At 54.0% G+C, this 23,988-nt stretch overlaps 1 protein-coding gene across 1 annotated transcript in view; it reads right to left on the reverse strand.

Annotated features, from left to right (window-relative positions):
* The window catches only part of TMEM132C (transmembrane protein 132C), a 308,999-nt gene that overhangs the window by 57,421 nt on the left and 227,590 nt on the right, over positions 1-23,988 (reverse strand). The window contains exon 4 of the mRNA XM_027044313.2: positions 11,259-11,442. Within this exon, the coding sequence (XP_026900114.1) occupies positions 11,259-11,442 (184 nt within the window). The remainder of the gene's footprint in view (positions 1-11,258; positions 11,443-23,988) is intronic.

Here is a 23,988-nt window from a genome sequence, read left to right on the forward strand (position 1 = left end):
CTCTGGGCTGATGGCTCAGAGCCTGGAGCCTGTTTCCGATTCTGTGTCTCCCTCTCTCTCTGCCCCTCCCCCGTTCATGCTCTGTCTCTCTCTGTCTCAAAAATAAATAAACATTAAAAAAAATAAAATTAGGTGAAGTTAAAAATTAATCTCCTCTGTGGCTCCCGCCAGTTTTAAGTGTCCAGTGACCTCACATAGCTCGTGACATACTGAATGGTGCGGACAAGGAACACTGTTCCGGAAAGTTCCACTGTAGAACAACAGCTTAGAAGTTTCGAACAGGAATGTTCCTTCCTATTTCTTTCCTTCCTGTAGCTGGAGTTATACGATACTTAGGAACATGGAGAAGCTATAACTTTATTATACCTCATGAATTCAATGCAGGTATCTGTGGACCACCCCCCAGAAGCTGAGCCCCATTCTAGAAGCTGGAGACACAGCAAGAGGACCGGAGACAGGGAGATGGACAGTAAACGGGTCAACAGATACACACGTAACATCACGTCCGCCGGTGACGGGGGCTGCAACGAGTGTATCCGAATCACCTACAGAGTGTTTAGACGCAGGTGCCCGACTCGAATGACGCTGGTATAATTAATTTGGGGGTGTGGCCAGGAAGCACCCCCCTCCATCCCACCCCCACCCCAGGGGATTTGATCCGGCGGTTCTGGCACCGACCCCTGATCCAGGGCAGTTGTCTGAAGGTGTGGCCGGTGGCATCCACGTAACCGGGAGCCGGTCAGAGGCACAGATTCTTGGGCCCCACCACGGAGCTGTCGAAGCAGACACGCCCTGTTTTAACAAGCCCTCCTGACCACACACAGGTTTGAGAACCACGGGAAGGACCAGTCCACTGTCCTCTCTTCGTCCGCAACTGGCTGTTTAATCCGCAGGATTACTAACAAAAGCTGAACGAAGGACCCTGCGTGGCAGGTGAACTCTACCGTCATTTGAAAACGGAAGGGAGAGTGCCGTCACATAGGGCCAAACGCACGTGGTGTTTGTGAGGTGGATGGAAATGCCCCCCGAGAGTCCCTCACGTCCACGAAGACACGTGTTCTCTGTCTTTTGCCTCCAAAACATTTCCTTGTCCCTCCTGTGTGGCAATGACTTGAACTGAGTTATGCGTTCATTCACAGAGCAGTGCTCGAACACGTTTCAGATGCTGACATAATTACGGGGCCGGAGGATAAAGGCTGGCAGTTACGGAACGCGAGCCTTGGCACGACGAACCACGCACCAGACAGGAAGAATAATGCGGATTTAGGCCGGAGCGGGGCTGCAGGTGCTGGTGGCCAAATGATGGAGAAGAAAACAGTTCCTTCACCTCAAGGGGCTTACTCTAGGGGCGGGGAAGACAGACGTGGGCATTCATTCATGTATTCAGTCACTGGCAGCTCCTTATTAAGCACCTACTGTGTGCTGGGCATAGTTGCATATGGTAGTGATGGAGTGAGCCCTGCTCTCACGGTGCGGACATTGCAGCGGGGAAATTCAGACAACGAACATCTGAATAAGTTACGGGAGTTGCATCGAGCTACGAAGGAAAAACAAGGTGGCCAGGGCACAGAGTGACTGAGCTGTGACTTCAGGTAAGGTAACTGAGGTTGGCTAGGGAAGTGGGGACCTGCCTAATGTGAGGGAAAACACAGTATGGAATCTGGGGAGAGGCTCCAGGCACAGGAGACAGCCAGTGCAAAGGCCCCGGGGCTGGGGTGCGGAGGAAAGGGAGGCAGTGGTCGTTAGATCAGAGACTAGCCATGGGCCACGCGCTGAGGGCCGTCTAGGTCCTGGTGGGGCCCATGGCACCAGCCAGGATCCAGCGCTCCCTGGATGTGGAGGCCTGACTCCTTGGCTGGTGGGCGGCAGGACTTGGGACAGCAGACGGGTAGTGCGATGGGAACGTGTCCGAACCACCCCAGGTTGGAGGCACGGGAACAGGAGAAGCAGGCACACAGGGGCTCCCAAAGTGAACGTCCAGGATACCGTCTGGGATGCCAGCACACAGGGACAGCACTGTCACCGTGTTCCTTTAGTTCTCTGCTGTTGCCCAGCCTGGCACTGAGCTGGCCTGCGGTGAAGAAGCACATCCACGGCACGAATGGTCACAGGTAAGGGGCTCGGGCTAAGAAATAGAGGCGAAATCCCAGCTGCCCCCCAGTCAACATTCCGGGCTGGGAGAGGGTGGTGGGGGCAGGCATCATATAAATACCAGCATGAGAAGGAGTCTCAGTGATTTTATCAGACACAAAACTGAGACACGGTGCCTCGAGAGCGAGGGGCAGCAGTGGGTGCTGTCAGGGGCAGGAGGGTCGGAAGAGACCCTCACGCAGTGGGGTTTGAGCGGAGTCTGCAGTGGTGAGAAGGAGCCTTCCGGGAGGGGACACGGCAAGGACAGAGATGCCCAGTGGGACAGGTGCAGCAGTCTCGACAACAATGCCCGTACACAGTGGGTGCTTAATAAGGAGAGGTTTGTGGTGGGGTTTCCCTTCTCCCCCGAGGGCTGGGTGATGGGGGGGCGGGATTTCCCTTGTCCCCCCCAACCCAGGGCTGGGTGATGGAGGGGCGGGACTTCCCTTGTCCCTGGATGGGTGATGGAGGGGCGGGACTTCCCTTCTCCCCTCCCCCCAGGGCTGGGTGATGGAGGGGCGGAACTTCCCTTCTCCCCGCAGGGGCTGAGTGATGGAGGGGCTCAGGTGAAGATCTACTTCCTTGGGGCAACAATTCTTAGCCTGTTTTGGGTCACAGGCAACTCTGGCTGGCTGGTGAGGTCTAAGAAGCCCTTCTCAGAATACATTTTTAAATGCATAAAATAACACAGGCTTACGAGGGAAACTAATTTCAGATCTACTAGTCCTGGTCCTTCTGCATTACCGCACTAAGTAATAAGATCTAGCACTGGGTGTAAAAAATGACCATAATTTCAGACTAGCAAAGAGTATGAATGATATTTCAAGATCTCTGTGTCCGCTGAACCTTGATGGAAATCTGTGTAACGAGTTCAGTGGTGCCTGCGAGGACCGTGGGGGCTTGTGATCTGCGTTCACATGGGAGGGAACACTGAGCTCTGGGCAGAGTCGCAACACCAAGGTGCAGACGCCCGAATCTCCTCGAGGGCCCCCAGGGGACGCTGGGTCTTCTGCAGGGTCGCCTCCCCCCAGGCCTGATTTTCCGCCACTCCAGCGGCAGGGCTGGGGCTCAGCCCCCAGGGGAGAGGGGCCAGGTAAGGGTGCTAAATGCATTCAGAACATTCCTAGGGCTCCAGGGCTGGTCTTTTCCCCATTTTACAGGCGACGGAACAGAGCCACAGAGAGGCCAAGCTACCTGTCCGAGGTCACACAGCCCCTCACAGGAGGTGCTGGGATTCACGCCCACCCAGCTGGCTCCTGAGGCGGAGCCCCCAAGTCCTGTTCAGAGTTTCTCTGAACTCAGAGAAAAGATTAAAGGTGTGGTACCAGGGGTGTGGAGGGTGACCGTCCTGGGCGCCTCTCCCGGAACCAGGGCTACTGCTGCCCTATCAGGCTTCCTGCTAATGTTCATGTTGGGAGGACAGATGATTTTTCTGTTCTCTCTTCTTTTCTTTCTTGCTTCTATGTTCCCCACCTCCGTCTCCTATCCCCAGCGACCTTATGTAATCGTTAATGTTAGAACACACAGGTTTTGCTAAGTAAAGAGAGAAAGATAACGGGAGGTATAAACTTGGACGAGGCCCGAACATCCCTCCATGGCACCCCTTCCCTTACTGCTGGGGAAACCCGGCCCGGCTGCTGGCGACCTTGGTGTGAATGCCAACGCTGACTATTGCCACGGTCTGAGCACTTCTTCTGTGCCAGGTGGTGGGTAAGGGGTCACTCATCGGATAATGAATCGGTCACCCTGAAAACATTCCTACCAAGGCCAAGCAGCCTCGGATGAGTCACAGATTTCCTCTTTAGACAGAGCCCGGTGGCAGGCGGTTGGAAGGAGGGGTGTTTCTATATTGAATTCCACAGTAAATCTCCAGCTGTGACAAGGAAATACTTATTCCGCCCATATAGTTATTTTTCGACCCAGCAAACGTCTTCCAATTGCCCGAGAGCACTGAAGCCATCCTTAAAACCCTCTCCAGGGAGTCACAATGTAAAATTTCCAAGTTGGAAGAGGGGCATGAATATCAAGGATAGGATGTTTCTGGAAAACAATAAAACATTATTTATCTATTGTCTCTTTTAAAAATAATATTCTGCAATCCCCGTCAAAGGAGATGTCTCTCGGTTCTTTGAAATGCCTGCTGTTGCCTTCTCGAACCCAGAGGATATTGCCAACACACTTCCCCACGGACCCCGATGCAGAGCGAAGTCATTCATCACTTGTAGATTGACAGGCGGGTCCAAGCGCATCTCTGCGACGCCACCTGCCTGTTAATGCCCATCCCATTGCCCACACCGGGTTCTCTGGACTCAGCGAGGGAAAGGAAAGGACGTGGAAAAGCCACCGCAGGAGGCTGCCGGCTGGACAAATCCAACCGTGGGGCTCAGGGACCCCAGCAGATCCCTTCACCCTGTACCTTCTGTGTTAATTTTGTACGAAGCAAGGATGAAAGACAGACGACCCTTCGGTGGTCAGGACCACTTCCTGGCCGTGTCTGCTTTTGCGGATGACCCTGCCGTGCTCCCTGGGAAGAGCTGGAGGGAGCCCGGAGCCTGCCGCCCTCGGGGTCCTGGCTGGAACTGGTACGCCCACTCAAAGGGGCGGGTTGCAGCATGTGCGATGAGGGGCTCCCCACAGAGTCACGGGCAGGAGCGAAGGAAGTAGCCAGGGATGGACAAGCTGGGAGCTGTTAGGAGCCCCACATCCAGGGGCAAGGGAAGGCAGCCAGTTCTGGGAGCCCAGAGGGAAGGCAGCCAGTTCTGGAAGCCCAGAGGGAGGAGAGCCAGGGAAAACAGATTCCCCTGCAGGACAGGAGCTGTGGACAGAGACGACCACGCCCTGGCGGGTTTGTAGCAAGATGGGGAGGGGACCAGGTAGACTGGAGAGAATTTAGGATGTCGACACAGCTTCTCGGGGTCACGGTTCAGCCCGCCACAGGAGCCTCCGTCTCTCTCTGCTCTGTCCGGTCTCCCGTGGTGCCTCCCACTGGCTGAACGCCACCAGAAGCCAGAGGTCCAGGGGGACTGGGGGCGGCAGTCCCCAGAGGCAGAGCAGAGCACAAGGGCAAGCCACTGCCGACGTTCCCCCCCGGCAATCCTGTCCTGCTACACGCTTGGCCAGGGGCTCCCGGGATCTCTCAGACCCGAATGAATCGCCGTGACGCCCCGGAGAGGCGAGGATTAAGATCATCATTCTGCAGACATGAGAACAAGTAGAAATCTCTCCTTTAAACAGCCCTGGCCATAGCCACTTGATTTCCAATTTGATTTTATGCGGAGAGATGCAGACACGTTCTAGGAATCTTGAAAGCTTGACATAAGGAAACAAAAACAACAACACCTGAGTTCCCACCATGTTTCGGGAGTCAAGGAAAAGGATCTCATTTCAGGTCTGCCGAGGCCAAAAACCTGTTCAAAATTCGGGGTGAATCTTCCCAGGAAACTCAGGCTGGGACTAAGCCGGTCAGTCCGGGAGCAGAGGGCCTATACCTGCCCACATTAGGGGCTCCTGCCTCCTCCAGACTAGGCCTGGGATTTAGTCTTTTATTTTGGAATCGACGCCAGGGAAAACAGAGGCAGCTAGGCTCCACTCCCCTTCCCTGCATCCCCTGTCTTCACAGCAGTGCCTTGTGGTTACCTGGTCCTGTCCTACGAGATCCCGACCTGTGTGCTGTCTGCCCCACCCCCACCCCACCCCTGGGGGCCAGACCTGTCGGTTCACTGCCTGTTTCCCAGGACCCCTCACGGTGAGCATCCACAGCGGCCTTCACATCACGAGGGCTTGGCCTGAGCTTGAATGGATTCCGCTGCCCCTCTATCCTCGAAAAGAGACCACCACCCCTCTACCCCCGCCGGCTCACAGTAGGGCCAAGGGACAGTGTGGCTTCGGAGGTCCTGCCTCGATGGCTCCCTCTGCAGGAGAGCTGAGACACAGCCTCGCGTTCACCTCACCGACTCCCTGGGAGCCAGATGGAACCTGCAGCTGAGAGGGACCCAAGGCTCCTGAAGAATCACCACATTCCCAGCTTTCTCCCTGGATTTCGGAGGGCGCGTGAGAAGGCCTGGTTTTAAGGTGAGCACCGTGCCCCCTGAGGCCCACTGCCCACCCGGCGATCTGTCTTAGGTTTCTGACGGTTTTTCTTCAGAATGAGCGACAATGGGGACAATTTACTTATTTCCCAGACCTGACCAGTTGGCTCGCTAACAGGTAACATAAGGATTTGCTTCCTAGTTACTTTTTGAAAAAACAGAACAAAACCAAAACACAACATTTCTCATCTAGAAAAAAAAAAAAGAAAAGAAAAACCTTGCGGGGGATGACGTCACACGAGCACCTGAACACGGGCCGGCGGTCTGTGCCCCGCGCGGAGATGTGGGGCCATCAGAGATCGTTTGGGTGAAGCCAGTTGGAATTCACTCACAGTTACTCGCCAACAAACGGATTCTGGGTATGACATCAGTAGTCATGCCATCTTCCAAAACGCAACAACCCCAACAATCACATCACGCTCCAAGGAGCGCTTTCTTGTCCCTTGGAAAGTGGGATGAAATAATATCTCCTATCCTTATCGTGATTTTGCTTTTCACCATATCTGGATGCCTTCTCTGTTTCTTGTAAATGGTTTTAAGTGGATTTATTTTGAGAGAGAGAGAGAGAGAGAGAGAGAGAGAGAGAGAGAGAGGGCACAAGGCAGGGAAGGGGCAGAGGCAGAGGGAGCGAGAGAATCCCAAGCACAGAAGCTGATGTGGGGCTCCATCTCACGAACTGTGAAGTCATGACCTGAGCTGAGATCAAGAGTCAGAGGCTTAACCCACTGAGCCACCCAGGCGCCCCTGAATGCCTTCTCTGTTTAAACTAGGTAGGACAGGAGCCAGGCTCTTACACCCTAGAACTGGTGGTGATGCTCTGTGCCGTAAGCCTGCAAACTTTCTCCCTGAGGGGCCAGATGGAAAGTATTTCAGGGTTTGCTGGCCGAGAGGCAAAATGGAGCGTACTAAAACGCTCCTTACATAACTATTTAAAACGTAGCTATTTGGAAACACACAAACGATTCCCAGCTTGCACGGTATACAAGAAACAGGCAGCGGATTGACTCTGGCCCACGGGCTATACATTGTTGATGCCTATTCTTGGACACGCGAAGTCAGGAGCAATCAGTCTCCGACCTCAACGTATTAACGGGTCCTGGGGGTAGATGATACCTTCTGTGGTGAGGATCTGCTCTTTGTGTCTGTCTGCTCCCCCTTTCCCAGGGGCAGCCAGAGTTTCCCATCATGCACCATGCCCACCCGCTCTCAGTCTGACTCCACACCTGCTCCGGGAAGACAAGTCCCCCAGACCCCTCCAATCAGAGCATCACGCCCTTTGGCTCCAGTGACCGGCTTCAGGTTGGTCACGTGACCCGAGCCGAGCCAACCCGTTCTAATCAGAGCCAGTGCCGGGAGATTTGCTTGAGTGTTGGCACCGAGGCGTCTTTTGCTCTCCTCCTGCTGGACCCGATGCCATGAAAATGTCAGCGTGGCACCGCCCAACACAGCCTCCTGCAAGTGACTCTAACCGGGAGGGACACAAGAGGAAAGCAGAAGGGAAACCACCTTCCCCGATGACAAATTTCGCTCAACTCAATCGTCAGCACTCAACGTCTGGTCCGCCAGACCAGCAGCACTGGCACGACTCAGGACTTTATAAAAGTACCCAACTCAGACCTCCTGAATGAGAATCTGCCCCACGAAGAGTCTCCAGGTGATCTGAGTGCACACGAGTGAGAACGCTTTCCTAGATGTTTACCTTCCGTGAGCCTTGCTTGGGTTGGGTTGGGTGGGGTAGGGAGGGTGTGTAACCCAAAGAGCTCTGATCTGTTTCCTGGAGTCCATCGTGGGATTCAGCGCGTTTGCTTACAAGCTCTTACCGACGCGCCCTGGTAACAGTAATGTGAGAGTAATGGCGTTTGAAGTCCGAGAGACACTCATCTCCAACCGTGGCTGCACCATGGAATCATCCGGTGGTGCTTGGTCCCACCTCCAGTGATCCGCACTCAATTTGTCAGGGTGGCGCCCCAACTGCACCAATTTCTAAACCTCCTGGGTGGTTCACCCGTTCAGCCAGCATTTAGAAATCACCCTCTCAGGTCTCCTTCAGCAGAGGTCGGATGCTTTTTTTCCAGAAAGGGCTGGCAGTACAGGCACTGTGCACCACCCAGCACCTGCCCCAACTACTCACTTCTTCCTGTGACCAGTGGAAGGGGTCAGGGATGGACGGGTGTGGCTGCATCCCCAACAATCTGTACTTAGAGAAGCGAGCACAGGCTGGGTTTGGCCCTGGGGTTGTAGTCTGTGGGTTCCCTGTGCACAGAGTGGCTTCACTGCTTGCGAAAGGCACCTCAGCCTCCTCGCCCGTCAGATATCAGGAGGGGCCGCGTGTGCTGTTTGCTGCCCGGTGTCAATTCTCGTGTTTTCTAGTGAAACGATCCGGAAACCGCTCTGCTCTCAAACTCATGTGGTTTGTGCGGTCGACCCGCATCTTGGTTTGGGTTTTCCCAGAAGGATTCCATTGCAGGTGGTTTATTGGGAGGGGCAGACAACCTCAGTCAGGGGGTGGGGAAGTGAGACAGAGCAGGGCACTCGGGACCACAGCAGGAGGTGTCTGGCCAGGACCGCCGGGTGGGGGAAGGCCCCGTGTCGAGCTGCGTTGACCCACGGGAGGGCCCAGGGTGCTGGAATAAGTCCGTGCCAACTCCCGTTTGTCGCGGGGGAGAGGGCTCCTTGGATGGGGACACGCAAACTCCTCGGTGCGTCTGCCCTGCCGCGCAGGCGGGAAGGACGGCTTTGCAGGCGAGACAGAACTCTCAGGTGATAACGTGCCAGTGCGTGAGGAGGTGGGCGGGGCGAGGGCGGGAGGGGACGTCCACGGCATCTGTTCCAGGCCACGCACACTCTGGGCATGTGGCGTCCCTGCCACGGCGACCGCCTCGGGCAGACAGCAGGACCCCACAGGAGCAGTCCTGGCAACGAGACCTTGGTTGCGCTTTCTGGAAACGAGCTGGCTGATCTTCCTGGGCTCGAGGCTTGAACCATTTGGCGAGAGTATTGGCTGCCACGCTGCCACCGTGCGTAGACTCAGGGAAGCCAAGAGGCAGAGAAACGGAGTCCCGGAGACAGAGTTGGGTCTGATCGGGCGGACCCGAGGCCAGGACGGATCCTGGATTCTGAGTCACACGGGCCGGCAGATTCTCGCTGTGCTTAAGCCAACTGGGTAGCATTTGGTCACATGTAACCCAAAGAATCCTAATTGATGGATTTCCCAACTTGGTATCAGTGAAGCCTGCTCATCCCAAAGCTGAACAGAAACTGCTTTTGCAATATCTGTGCCAGGCTCCGTGTGAGGGAGGGAGAATTCCGGCAAAGACAGTGGAAGCTGAACCACACGCGCCTCTGAAACGCCATCCTCTCGGACCTCCTGGCAAAGCATCCCTACGTGGAGCAAAGCCGAGCTCAGGGATGGCCCTGGACAAAGTCCCAGCGTGCTAGGTGAGAGACCTCGGAGCAAAAGTGCCATCTACCTTCTCACCGTTCTCTCTCCCGGGCTCATTTCCAGCAGCCACAGGGTCGAGCCGGAAGTCACGGCACGGGTTCGCACTGTGACCCACGCGGGTCAATGACGTGTTGACCTGCCCCACGATGGTGCTCACCCAGCCCTCTGGAAACCTGATGGGGCCACGGGACTCCCTGTGACCAGCCGCGTGGGTGTGGGAAGTCATTTCCATGCCATCGCTTAGAGAAGCTCGCATGTGACTTTCCACACGTCCGTTCCTCTGTCCCAGAGACCGTGTAGGCCACATGTTCCTGATGTCATAGTTACAAGATGGGGATGCCCCTGAGACATGGCCGGAACAGAGCCCCCTACCATTTGATCCATGAAACATAAGCAAGAATAACTTGTGTTGTGCTGAGCACCTGAGTTTCTGAGGTTGTTTGTGGTGGTAGTCTTGCCTCGCTTATCCGACTAACATACAGAGGGGCCTGACGCTTCCTTATAAACAAGGAGCAGAGGGGCGCCTGGGTGGCTCAGTCGATTAAGCATCTGACTCTTAATTTTGGCTCAGGTCATGCTCACGGTTGTGAGTTCAAGTCCCACGTCGGGATCTGCACTGACATTGTGGACCCTGCTTAGGATTCTCTTCCTCCCTCTCTCTCTGCCCCTCCCCTGCTCTCTCTCTCTCTCTCAAAATAAATAAACATTAAAAAATTTGTTTAAAAGGAGCCTCTTGCACTGCTGGTGGGAATGCAAACTGGCACAGCTGCTCTGGAAAACAGTGTGGAGGTCCCTCAAAACATGAAACGTAGAACCACCCTACGATGCAGCAATTGCACTCTAGGTATTTATCCAAAGAACACCAAAATGCCGATTCACACGGGCACTGCACCCCACTGTTTATAGTGTCTCACCCTAACAGGTCCCTGGTCACTGTGTCAAATTACGGAAGGAGCCCAAATGAACGGAGGACGAATAGATTAAGAAGATGTGGTGTATATACACAGTGGAATACTACTGAGCGAAAAGGAATGAAATCTTGCCATTTGCAACAACGTGGATGGGACTGGAGGGTATTATGCTAAACGGAATAAGTCCGGCGGAGAAAGACAACTATCAGATGACTTCACTCACAGGTGGAATTTGAGAAACACAACAGATGAACACGGGGGGACGGGAAGGAAAAATAAGATAAAAACAGGGAGGGAGGCAAACCCTAAGAGAGTCTTAAATACAGAGAACAAACTGAGGGTTTATGGAGGGGGAATGGGCTAGATGGGGGATGGGCACTGGGTTCTGCTCCTGAAGCCAAGACTACAACGTATTTATGGGAGCACGACAAAAGGAGCAGAAGATAACAAGAAAAACAAGGAGCACAAATGGAAGGAAATCAAGCACATGGCGAACCGGGATGGGGCTGCAGCGAGCGTGGTGAGGGTCGCAGGGCAGTAACCTGGGCTGAGAGAGGCCAGGCTGATGGTACGGCCCCTCCTCAAGGCACAGGGAGGTGCCAGTGCCCTGGGGCCTCTGGAGGCAGCGCGCGTCCTGGGACAGAGGGGAGGCCCCCCCCCCCCCGGGGCACAGGCGAGGTCCCTTACCGTGGCCAGGGGGATGATGGCCGCCAGGTCCTTCTGGCTGATGAAGATCTCGGACACAGCTGTGTCGGTGGTCGCCGTCCGTGGGTACTCCACCTGCCAGGTGATGGGCTGCGTCCCCGAGAGGCTGCTGAAGCTGGCTATTTCGAAGTTCATCTGCACGACCTCGCTGAACGAGCTGCTGCTTCTGGAAGGGAGGGAGCAAAGGAAATAAATGGCTTTTAGCTGACCGTGTTCTGTGAGAGGGCCCTTTTCTCTCCTTCGGGCTGTAACTCGCGTCTAAGGAGAGAGCAGACACCTGCCGGGGACAGTGCGTGGGCGCGGCGGCTGGGACGGAGGGAACGGCCCCCACAAGGGAGGAACCGGGCAGAGTCTGGAGCGCTGGGTGTTCACAGGTGTCTGGGCCGGTTTGTACCAGCTCCTCAGACAAGCGGCAAATCCCGCAGCCTCACCCCTGCAGAAGGAGCCTGGGGAACTCTGGACTAAAGAGACTCCCTTTGAGCTGAGTTCGGCGGGTCAGCCCGTTGTGGCAGGTGGCTCGCTCACCACCGTTGACCCGCCCTGGCGTCTCCTCCTGTCCTGTAGGGGCCGACAATCACAGCAGGGCCCTCGGCGCCTGGATGCGGGGCTGAAGGGGGCTGGGGATGCAGGCGGGGAGGCCCGTGACGACGCGGCAGCTCGGAGGATGTGAGCAGTTCTGGGCAGGGGCGGGGGCACCTCCCACGAACAGCCCAGGTCACTGTGCCGGCCGGCTGGTGCCAGGTTTCCACGCAGCTGCTGCTTTTCTCCACCGGTGTCCTCCCGGCTGCCTCGCTGGCTCATCGCGGTGGCTCTCCTGAGACCACATGACCTGCCTCGCACACCCTGACACGGCCTCTTGTGCCTCGACGGAGGGGCCCGTAGCTAGCGGGGCTCTGGTTCCCCACGAGGCATCCCGATCAACACCCTGAATCCGAGGTGAGCCCAGACACGTGTCTCGTTAGCAAGCTTGCCCCAGCGGGTGTGACGCTTTGGGAACCCGCGACCGTCCAAACTTCTCGTTTTTTCAGACACCGCGGTGAAGGCCCCCGAAGGGGGAATCGGCTTGCCCACGACCCCGCAGAGTCAGAGCGAAGGCGGCATCTCCGGATCCCTGAACTGTGCTCCCCACGGCAGCCGGAGGTCAAGTGTGGGGTCACGAGGCACCCGGCGAGCGAGTTTCTCCGGTGAGGGGGTCGGCAGACCGCGGCCCGTGAGTCGAATCCAGCCTGCCGCCCGTCTGCGTGAACCGTTTCGCTGGAACGCGGCCCTGGGTGGGCTTTGCGTTTCGCCTCCGCCGCTTTCGTGGTGCAGGAGCGGGGTCGAGTAGCAGTGTGAGGCTGTGGAAAGCCTGCAGAGCCTCGAGTATTTATCACCTACACCAGCCCTTGTTGCGGGAGGTCAGAGAAAAGGAACCGGGAGAGCTCTGTGGAGCTGCCGAATCGACAGAATCACCATTGGTGGAAATAGGCAGGAAGGAGGCTTTCCAGGCACGCAGCGGAGTCTGCGGGGCAGGATGCTGGTGAGCCGGAAAGCCGGGCAGCGGAGGGCCTGCAGTGCCCGCTTGCCCGCGTGCTGTGCTCCGGAACGTGGGGGGGCCGGGGGGCCGGGCAGCCGATGGCAGTTATCACAGGCTGGCGTCCCACGTGTTTCCGAGGGAATCGAGGGGAATTTTCCATAGCACGTCGAGAGGGAAACAGGTCTGCTTACCAACTGCACCCCAGGGCTGCCCGAGTGGCTCAGTCAGTTAAGTGTCTGATTCTTGATCTCGGCTCCGGTCATGATCTCACAGTTCAGGAGTTCAAGCCCTGCACCGGGCTCTGTGCTGATGGTGCAGAGCCTGGTTGTCACTCTCTCTCCTCTCTCTCTCTCAAAATAAATTAATAAACTTAAAAAAAAAAAACAACAACCCTGCACCCCAAACAGAGGCCGGTACCACTATGACGAGTTGCTAGAGAAACCCTTCCCTTTGCTGGGGTGATAAGGACACACCCACCTGATTTTTGGGGGGCTTGCTCAGCAGCCAGAAGGCTAATTCTCCAGCCCATCACCTCCAGCCCTGTTCGGCAGCTGGGGGAGGAGGTGACGGGGAGGTGGCCGCACTGACCAACGCCCCCTGGGACTCGGGAATCTGCCTCGTGCTCTCCAGGCGGGAAGTGGTACCGAGAAAACCACGGTTTATGGGATGCTGGATACTCCTGTGGGAGGGAACACAAATCCGTTGTCTGGTGCATCCGTCCATGAGCTGTGCAATCTCAAGAACGGACGACTTGCCTTGGAAAATGAGGAAGAAGTGTCTGGAGTCTGGAATGTTTCCAAACCAGGAGAGTCACACTTGGTCCGGCAGCTAAGCCTGCAGGGACCTGAGCCTGCTCGACTCGGCCCCCAGAAATCCTTCCCACCTGCTCTGGCCCAGTCTGTCTCTTCCCTGGGCGACAGGCGGGGCTTTATGTCAGGGGGTCAACTGTGCTCTGTTAGCAAGAACCCTCGCACGGGCATCTCCTTCCTCAGCAGAGCTGGGTACGGGCTGAGTACGCTGGAGACGTCCAGTGGTTGCTTGATAGACTCTGCTCAGTCTATCTTCCTTGGTCACGGATGAGACAAAAGCCCCAAGACCCTGCTGTGGCCCCACTGGGATGTGCTGGAGTCTGCGACGTGCCTCAACCTGCGCCCGTCTTCATTTTCTTAGAAAACTCTATTTTGAGCATCACAGCAGCCGGCACCACCTACTCAGACTAAGTGCCGTCATCTAGACGACTGAAATGATGGCCTTCCCCTTCTCCAGGTAGGACACTGGAATGCGGAAGGGGCAGCTCAACTCAACCCGAGCTGCGTCCTCTTCTGCTGCAATTGTGCGAAAGGGGGTCTCAGTGCCGAACAAGAGAAAAGAGATGCGGAGTTTGCCTTTGCGACTTTGAAAGATATCGTGTTATATGGTTTTTGCGGGCGACAGGTGACTTTCCTGAGGTATTCTCAAGGTAACGTAAGAATAAAGGCAACAAGCGGCAACTGGGTGGCTCAGTCGGTTAAGCGTCCAACTTCAGCTCGGGTCACGATCTCACGGTTCATGAGTTCGAGCCGCATGTCGGGCTCTGTGCTGACAGCTCGGAGTCCGGAGCCTGCTTCCAATTCTGTGTCTCCTTCTCGCTCTGCCCCACCCCCACTTGCGCTTTGTCTCTCAAAAATAAATAAGTATTTAGAAAAATTAAAAAAAAATAAAGACAACAAGCCACCGTGTATGAAATGTTCCCTGCGTACCAGGCACTGGACCAGGTCCCATGCATATATTATTTCAAATCCCAATAAAATCCCTTTCAGAGGTAATTGTGGTTCCTATTTTGCACAAATGCCAGAGCAGAGCACTTTCTCAGGTCCCTGCACCCAGGAGGGGTGTTTGCACTACGTGGTGCTCAACCAGGGGTGGAAGGCAGTGCCTGGCCAGGTGCCCATTGGGAACCTGCCACAGCCCCCCACTCATGCTGACTCTTGGTTTCAAGATGGAAAAACAATTAGAAGTCACAGTGTGGGGGAAACTCCAGCTTTCCCCGGAGCTGTGCAGAATCCCGGGTCAGAGTGGCATCAGGGTGGTGCTGGGGGCAGAAGGTTGACACAGTTTTGCAGGGGGCTGGAGACCTCAGACCGAGAGGAGCAAGAAGCTGGCCCGTGTTGGCAGGGATCTCGGGAACAGATGCGACAGAATAGGCCAGGCAAGCCCGGCCCCGACAGTGAGATGCACCCCAGGGAGGCTCGGGATGAAACATTCTGACTCCAGATGAGGAATTCCTTTGGGAAGAAAGAATCGACTCCTTTGTCGGCTCACTTTTGTGGGACTGTGCTTCTTCCTACCCTCCCTCACCCCACACGGCTTTTACCTGCTTCGTCCCTAAAATCTACATAATGTGACATACCCACAGTAAAGTGAATTGAGCCACAGTTTGAAACGTGAGACTTTAGGGGCGCTTAGGGGAGAAAGCCACATGGTGCCTGTGGTCCGGCTCTGCTCATCTGAATGGGTATGTGGCCTCCTCGCTCCCGCCAACCGCTGCCTTGTGGATCATGAAGGGTTTTTTTTTTTTTTTCTGGAGTTTTCCTATAAAATCTCTGAATTTTAAAATATAAGAACCTCAACCTTTTAGCCATGATGTCGCTCAAATCTGCATCTCTGCTGGCTGTCAGTTTGCGGTCTCTGGCTCAGGAAGATGGTATCCCTGTCCTCTGGAGGCAGCATTGCAAAGAAGGGCCATGCTCGTTGGACGATGGGGCCCTGAAGACAATGCAGGGGGATGATTTCCAAACTGTGGTCCCAGGACCCTTAGCATACCAAGGGGCAGTGACAGCGGTGGCTGTGGACTGGAGTTGGTCCTTAACGTCACCCCTGCAGCACCAAAAGCAACTCCACCCCTACGTGTTGTAATATTGGGCCTCCAAGAAGTACTTATTTAAAGGATGGAGAAGAAAACAAGGCACGAAGGAAGGAAGAGAAGGAGGGGAAAGGTAGGAAGGCAGAAGCAAGAGACGGGAGGGAGGAGGGAACCAGGGGGGTGGAGCCAAGACTGTCACGCGAGACTCTGCCAAGGAAACACAGCAAGTGTTATGATCGAGCGTGCTGTGGGTCCTGAGTTCAAATCCTGGCTCCACCAGCTCGGTACCGTTGGGCAACTCGGCCTCCTTTTCCCTGTTTGCAAACTGGAGATGCGACTTGTTCCCATTTCACAGAGTTGGTGTGAGAATAAGGAAATGAGCCAACGGGTGTCACGCGCTTAGAATGCTTTCGCACTAGCGAACATCAGCAAACGTTAACTGTTCTTGTTTTTAGCACAACCTGGCACTGTGTTTGTGCTCAGTGACTTGAGGTTTGACTGCCTAAAGCCACCTTTAAAACATGCCCCTCAGGGCTGGTCCAGGAGTCCCTGAGAACAAGCCACAGTAGAGACATAATTCTCCACCATTCATTGCCATCTGGGATTTATTCGGATTTGCGTTTACTCCATAGCCGTCCCCGTCAGACACGATACCATGGTATCACAACTTCCGCTGGCAGACGGGAGACCAAGAAAGGAAGAAATCTGTGTGTGGTTTTGTCCGTCGTCAGTGCCCTCCTGCTGTCTCTGAGCTGATGGAAATCTTTGCTAAGCTTTTGCCTTGAAGGGCCCAAGAGCCCTGCATGTCTGCCCATCTGGGGCCAGTGGTACTGTTGGAGTAATAAAGAGAAGAATTTAAACACTTAAGTGACTCCAGAGAGTGCCTAAGAACCACCACTTGCTAAATCAATAGTGCAGATTTATTGCAGTAACTCTTGAAAGAAATTTTCAAAATTGGCTTAAAAAAAGCTCTTACTCAAAAACAAATAAATTCCCCCAATAGTCATAATCAAGTTTGGACCCGTGGAAACCCAATTTACCAAACCTTTTAGCGACTGAACTCTATCTCGTAAGAAAATGGAGTCTGGGGGGTGTGTTATGGCACCATCAGGACTCCCCTTCCCCACTATGGGGTGTACGGGATTTCAAAGCCACTGTTGACAGAAAGAAATGAGGCTAACAAAATGAAGAAATCAACCTTAGAATAGGGAAGCCAGTCCAGGAGAACAGAGTCATTCAGCCCGGGCTTTTATTTTACGCATTCTGCTTCATGCGAATTTCATGAAGGCAAAGGACACCCGCTTCCCTTCCAGGAAGACTTTATTAGATAGTTCATTGACCCCAATGTCAACATGGATGCCGAACGGACCTCCAAGAGCTCTCCATGGTGCTGAAGGAATCCCGTCAGGATATGAGTTGCAAGGAACAGAAGTCACCTTGGGTTGACTGGCAAAGAAAAGGGAACTTACCAAATGCCTCAAAATTACGAAAAAGTGTGGAGAGAAAGACATGGAGAGTAGGCGGGAGCAAAGGAAACTTAAAAGACCAGAGCCTGGGACAAAACCAGTTGTTCTGTCATCAAAACTGACGGTGCCACAACCAATTTTCTACTGTCCTGGATTGTTTTTGCATCAGAAGCCCACGCTCAAAGGGCTGAGTGGAGAAATCCGAATGGCTAAGATAACACACCCTAAAAGATACCAGGGCAGCGAGGAAGGATCTTTCGTCCTTGCTGTCTGCAATTAGCACATAGGGAAAGATGCATGTTAACAGTGCATGGCAGACGGGGAAGAAAAGCCAGGAAGGTTGCTCTGTTCCCAAGCACCTTTGAACTAGATTAGGAGTTTGGATTTAAAAAAGAAACATTCGGCTTCTCTCTATGTCAGCCCCCAGAGCCTGAAATGTTATAGGAGCGGATACATGTATGAAGGGGTGAGGAAAGTGAGTTCTCTGCTGCGAGCGTTCTTCTGCAAATCCCACTGGTACCGATGACAGTGCTTCGGAGAAGAATCACAGCCCTCATGAAAACAATCTGAGCCTTCTCGTCCTGCAAAGCAGGGCTTTCAGACTCGGCTGCATGTTGGAATCACCTGCAGAGAGTAAGGGAAAAATGATTGATACCTGGGTCTACCCTGGACCAATGGAATCAGAATCTCAAGAGGTGACACTCAGACACTAGGATTTTTAATGCGCAGGTGATTTTAATGTGCGGCCACAGCATCAGCAATTACAGCTACCCACAAAAAGTTTCTCTCTCTGTGACTTCCAAGCACTTCACTTGCAAATTATTATTACTTTTTTGCTTCCCCGTGTCTATGTAGCAATTGTACTGGGTCGGTGTTACGACCACCACGGGCTCTGAAATCAGACACACAGGTTTGATTTCTGACTTTGCTCCTCAGTGGGGTTGGGAACGATCCCGGGTGAGTTACTTAACCCTTCAGTTCTCAGCCTTGGTGGCAATCTTGAATGACTTGGTGGAGGAGGTTTAAAAAATTCTGATGTCTGAGTCCCACCTCTGGGATCTTACCTTCACTGGTCTGGAGTGAAACCGGGCATTCTTAGGGACTCTGCAGATGATTCTAATACGCAGCAAGGTGTGAAAACCGCTAATTTCACCTCTGTAAGAACTGGCTTCTTGATTTGTGCTAAGCCGACCGCACGACGCTACTGCAGGGATAAATGGTATAGCACGCGTGTAGAGCTTAGAACACACAATCGCAACTATGTTACCACTATAATATTTCTGCTGTTCAGTAACCTAGAAGGACTTGCAAACCTTTGTCCTCTTGGGGCCACAAGACCTGGGATTTGCTGAAGGCAGCAGGTGGGGGGAAAACAGGACCATACCCAAGCCCCCCAGGTCCTGACCCAACGTCCCCCCACTGGGTGTCAGATTCAAGTCCACTCTGCCCCTGGATTTGGCTGGAGCACATCCTGTCACTTATTTTCCTTGCTACAGCATGACGGGTGAGTGTGAGCCCAGGTTTTGGAGGCAAAGCCTTGGATATGAATCCCACACTTAGCCTGGAGTCACTATGCATATCACTCATGTGTCAGTTTCCTCATCCCTGAAATGGGGATATACACTCTGGTCTTGCAGGGTATTGTGCATATTCAGGCAGATAAATGTGCAAGCTTAACCCACCCTGGGAGCCTGGCACACAGCTGTGTAAATGTTGGCAACTAATCCAATTAGTAAAATAAACTGGGGTCTGTGAGAGGGATACGGGTAAGCTGAACGAAACTGTGGGCCAAGGAGAAACTTTGAAAGGTGAGGAGAAAGCAGGAAGGTGCCCAGTTCCTCTCGATCCCTGTGGGATCCTTCCCCAGACTCCCACTGGCTCCAGGGATCTCTGGGCCACACAATGGCACAGTTGTGGAATGCTTTCCTGCTAGCTTTTATTTTCCATGCACGCTGCAGTTTCCCGAACCTAACACGCCAGGAATGTATGCTGTATTAATTGGCAAGCAGCTGAAATTTTAGCTAAATTGGGTCACACTTCAAGAAATACAGCTGCCAAGAGGACCTCGGAGGTCTGGGTAGGAGAGGCATGGACCCGTACGACATTCTTAGGGTTCTGCAGCACCATGGTGGGTTTCCTGGTGCCGCCATGGTGGTCCCTACCCCCAGGGGAAAGCACTGGGCCCATCCCGTCAGATCCAGTTGGGTCGTGGGGATGCCCAGATGCAAGACCGTGTGGAGACAGAGAGGCCCAGCCATCCTAGCTCCAAGTACTCTACCGAATACATTTAGCTCTATAAGAGAGTCTAGGGAAAAACAACAGAGGAATTGCCCATGGGTGTCCTATTTATTATGACAAATTAGAGTTGTTTGAAGATAAGGAACTTGGGACAGTTTGTTACACAGCAACAGAGAGGGGATGTGGGCCCTGACAGTTCTTTCGAGACCTTAGATTATCCTCTGTGCTTTCCCAGCGGGATATGGCAGAGGTTGAATAGAAGCAGCTTGGGGTGCAAGGAGCAGGGAGGAGGAGGAGTCCACCCCACTGCCTGGCCCCCAAAGGCCCTGAGTAGTGCAGGGGAGTGGCAGAATTTTCACCGAGTTCCAGGGAAGGTACTGAAGTCCACTGACGGAACAGAGGCGGACCCCAACCTGGCCTCAGTCTCCCGCAGAGGGGCACCTGGGGTGCTCTCAGAGGTCAGGTAGAAGCCTGGAAACCTCATGAACATCAGCATCAAACAATGACCACGCCCAGCACAGGGTGGCATCCCTGTGGATGAAGCCAGAAGAGGGAACATCTATCTGAAGACCCAATTCCATAATCCACAGTCACCCGACTCTTCCCACTGGGCTAATATTGAAGAAAGTCAGGCCAAGCTTGACAAACTGCCGGGCTGTGTTTGAATGTGAAATGCCTCAGCAAGCTTGGAATCAACCAGATTAATTTTTCTGCTATGGAGCAGCAGGGGGGCTTAAAGCGCAAGGACAGATGAAGGAAGAGAGTTGTATACATTGTTTCGCACACTAGAGGTTGCAGATTGTGGAATATGGTGTAACAAACGTTCACTGACTGACAATTCTGAGCCTCTCCTCGGGATTAGCAATTGGGAAGTAACTTTCATCCTCCATATCTTGATAATTCGGTGTCTCTCTCTCTCCCTACACTGTTCCTTGTCTATCATTTTCTTCCCGGATTTTTCTATTTTGGCCTCCTTAGTATTACTCAAAGACACCAAGCTTCTTTCTACCTCAGTGCCTTTGCACTTACGTGCCCCAGACGTCTTGATGGCTCACCCACCGCTGCATTTGCCCTATTATGCACGGCTCACTCAGCCACTTTATCTGTATCGCCACACGACACATTAGACATTTAGATGCATTTGGTCATTTACCATCTGCCTCCCTCTTCTCAACGCTCACTGTTCTATTCTCATGATACATCACAGCGCTGACCATAGGAGGTGCTCAGTAAATATTTGTTGAATGAATAATGAAGGAGTGATGGCTCCAGGAGCCAAGTGCGCTGATATTCACACTTTTCTTTCCTTCCACTGGTCAGGTTAATATTAATTTCGACTCTAGGAAGGAGGCAGAGCCTCTGCTTGGTGGAGACAGGGGGGCAGACGCATCCTTTGAAGCTATCAGCCTTCCCAGAAGGGTTGAACTCCTTCCAAGAGCGAAGCCAAAAGCAGAGCCCATTGGAGACCTTCCAGGAAAGACACGCTCCAAGGTCCACTACTAAAACTTCGCATTTTCCAAATATCACAGAAGACAGGAGTTGGAGCTGCTCCAAAGCTTGCTATTGAATTTTATGCCTGCTGAGCTCCACTAAATACATAATGAGAGGCTGAATTAACTATGCAAAAGTATAATTTACAGTTAATGTTTGTAATTGATGAGTTGAGGGTCTCAGTGGCACAGCGAGAACTGTTCGAACTCGAGGAACCGGAGGAGACGGGGGATGTTTTTGCAAAATGGCAGGCGTGCTCCGCTCAGCACCAAGCCGTCCGCCCATCGAACGCTCGCCAAACATCTGCTTTTTGTGCCAGCCACCGTCCTCCCACACTGCGGACGCGGAGTGAAGGCACCGCGTCCACAGCGGGTCACGGGCCTCCACAGGAGCTCCCCCAAGCCCGGTATCAGTTCCCCAAGTATTAGGCTAAAGACACAGGGAGGAGACCGACCAGAGAGAATGCAGATGCCACACCTCGTGGGGCCTCTCTGCTCTCGTCCCTGGTCATTTTCCGAGCAGGCAGGTCGCACCAGAGTGGAGAAAGGAGTCTAATTGTTGCGCTCCCACTTCCCTTTTTACTGGGGGGGGGGGGGGTCCACAGTACCCCCACTCAGGGAAAAGCTACACAAACAATCCCTGTCCACTTATCTAATATCCTCAGACCCAGCTGTGTGATAGAATCACTTAGTGAGCTTTTACAAAACACCAAGGCTTTTATTCATTGCATTTTAAATTTTTTGTTTAAATTCAAGTTAGCTAACATACGGTGGAGTCTTGGCTTCAGGAGTAGAACCCACTGATTCATCACTTACATGTGACCCCCAGGGCTCATCCCGACAAGTGTCCTCAGTGCCCACCCCCCCCCCACCTCCTCATCCCCAGGAACTCTCAGTTTGTTCTCTGCATTGAAGAGTCTCTTATGGTTTGCCTCCCGCTGTTTTTATCTTATTTTTCCTTCCCTTCCCGTGTTCATGAGTTCCTCGAATTCCACATACGAGTGATAGCATGTGATATCTGTCTTTCTCTGACTGACTCATTTCGCCCAGCACAACAGCCTCCAGTTCCATCCACGTAGTTGCAAATGGCAAGATTTCATTCTTTTTGTTCGCCGAGTAACACTCCATTGTATATATGCTCCACCTCTTCTTTATCCGTTCATCCCTCGATGGACATGTGGGCTCTTTCCATACTTTGGCTGTTGTCGATGGTGCTGCTATGAACGTTGGGGTGCGCGTGCCCCTTCGAGTCAGCATTTTTGGATCCTTGGGCTAAATGCCTAGTAGTGCAATTTCTGGGTCGTAGGGCAGTTCTATTTGTAACTTTTTGAGGGACCTCCACACCGTTTTCCAGAGCGGCTGCACCAGTTCGCATGCTCACCAACCGTGCGGGAGGGCTCCCGTTTCCCCACATCCTCGCCAACATCTGTTGGTTGCTGAGTTTGCTGGGTGGTTGACATCAGCCACTCTGATGTGGACCGGGAGAAGAAATATTGCTGAAATGTCGATACTACCCAAAGCAATCTACATGTCCAAAAAGCCCCAGTGCCTTTTAAAAAACACCTCCCGGGGCGCCCGGGGGGCTCAGTCGATTGCGCGTCCGACTTCGGCTCCGGTCATGATCTCACGGTTCGTGGGTTCGAGCCCCGCGTCGGGCTCTGTGCTGACAGGTGGGAGCCTGGAACCTGCTTCCGATTCTGTGTCTCCCTCTCTGTCTGCCCCTCCCCTGCTCATGCCCTATCTCTCTCTGTCTCAAAAATAAATAAACGTTAAGAAAAATAAATACATACTTACATACATAAATAACACCTTCTCCTCTCTCCCCTTCAGATCCAACCGGTCTATCCCAGCAAGAATACTGAGTCTGGAAGCACCAGAGGGGAAATCATTTTTTTTTTTTTTGGTTTTCTGATGAATCTTCTTAGGGTATCTCTAAGTGCAGCCAGGGTGAAGAAAAAACGCTCATTGTTTTTTGTTTTCTAAAGGGACTAGATTCCAATATAGAGACTTATTTCATAGCAAACTCAGCAGCAGCAAGAGGGCAAAGTTGAACGCAGACCCTCGCACCCACCCTCCCTCCCTGCCCGGCTCTCCCAGCGCCGTGGGAAGCCCCACCCAGCCCCGGGAGGACTCGGTTTCCCGGATCCTGCTCGCTCCGTGCTCATCAGTCAGGAAATCAAGGCCACGCCAGGTAGTTCCGAGAGGAGGTTTCACTGCAGTTGTAAAGGCGTTGGGTGGGCAGACAAGGCAGAGGGATGGGGAAGCACCGAGAGATTATCGTTGGCAGGAAGCTCTTCTCGCAGCGGGTGGGGGTGGTGCCACCAGGAGCTCGGTCACCCCTGCAGCCACGCGCACAGCTTCCAGGAGGAGCCGGAGCCACAGGGAAGGACCCAGCGCCCGAGACAGTGCCCCGACCAGCGCCCCGACCCCTTCCTTCCTTCTTACTTGAGTCTCTCGCCCGGGCCTCCCACCGGCTGAACGTAGCCAGAAGCCGGCTGGCATGGGGTCCTGGAAACCGGCCAGTGTGGAGGGGTCACAGGGTGACAGGAGGGCAGGGAATGGCGGACGGCTGGCACGCGCTCCCTCCAAAGCCCCCGCGTACCTCCCCCCAGCTCGGCACAACGTCCCACGGCACCCCCCCCGGGAAGTCTGCAGACCGGTCGGCTCCGTCGGTCAGAACGAGGTAGATGGTCTCTCAACAGACATCGCTGAGTATCCACTGGAAGCCTGGCTCCGTGCTGGCTGATGCGGAGCCAGGAAGGCGAGGTTCTTCCCTTGAGACGGGTTTTACTGTAGGATCGGACAGTGAGCTGAGGCAGGAGCAGCGAGTGGGGGTGGGGAAGCCAGGGGAGCGGGCAAGGGGCATCTGAGGAGGAGGAGGAGACACGCTGGGGGGAGGTCCTTTCCAGAAGGAAGGAGGACCGGTGGGCTAGAGTGTGAGCACAGGTGTAGACACAACCCCCGGGAGGCAAGCCGGAGGCGAGGCCAGCACCCTGTGTCACTGCGAGGGGTGCAGGGGGTGGGCGGTCACTCACACATTTCCTCTAACATTTAAAAACCTGTGGCTTTTGAGGCGCCCGGGTGGCTCAGTCGGCGAAGCGTCCGACTTCAGCTCAGGTCACGATCTCGCGGTCCGTGCGTTCGAGCCCCGCGTAGGGTT

This window comes from Acinonyx jubatus, chromosome D3, assembly GCF_027475565.1.
Source record: "Acinonyx jubatus isolate Ajub_Pintada_27869175 chromosome D3, VMU_Ajub_asm_v1.0, whole genome shotgun sequence".
In the NCBI taxonomy this organism is placed as follows: domain Eukaryota; kingdom Metazoa; phylum Chordata; class Mammalia; order Carnivora; family Felidae; genus Acinonyx; species Acinonyx jubatus.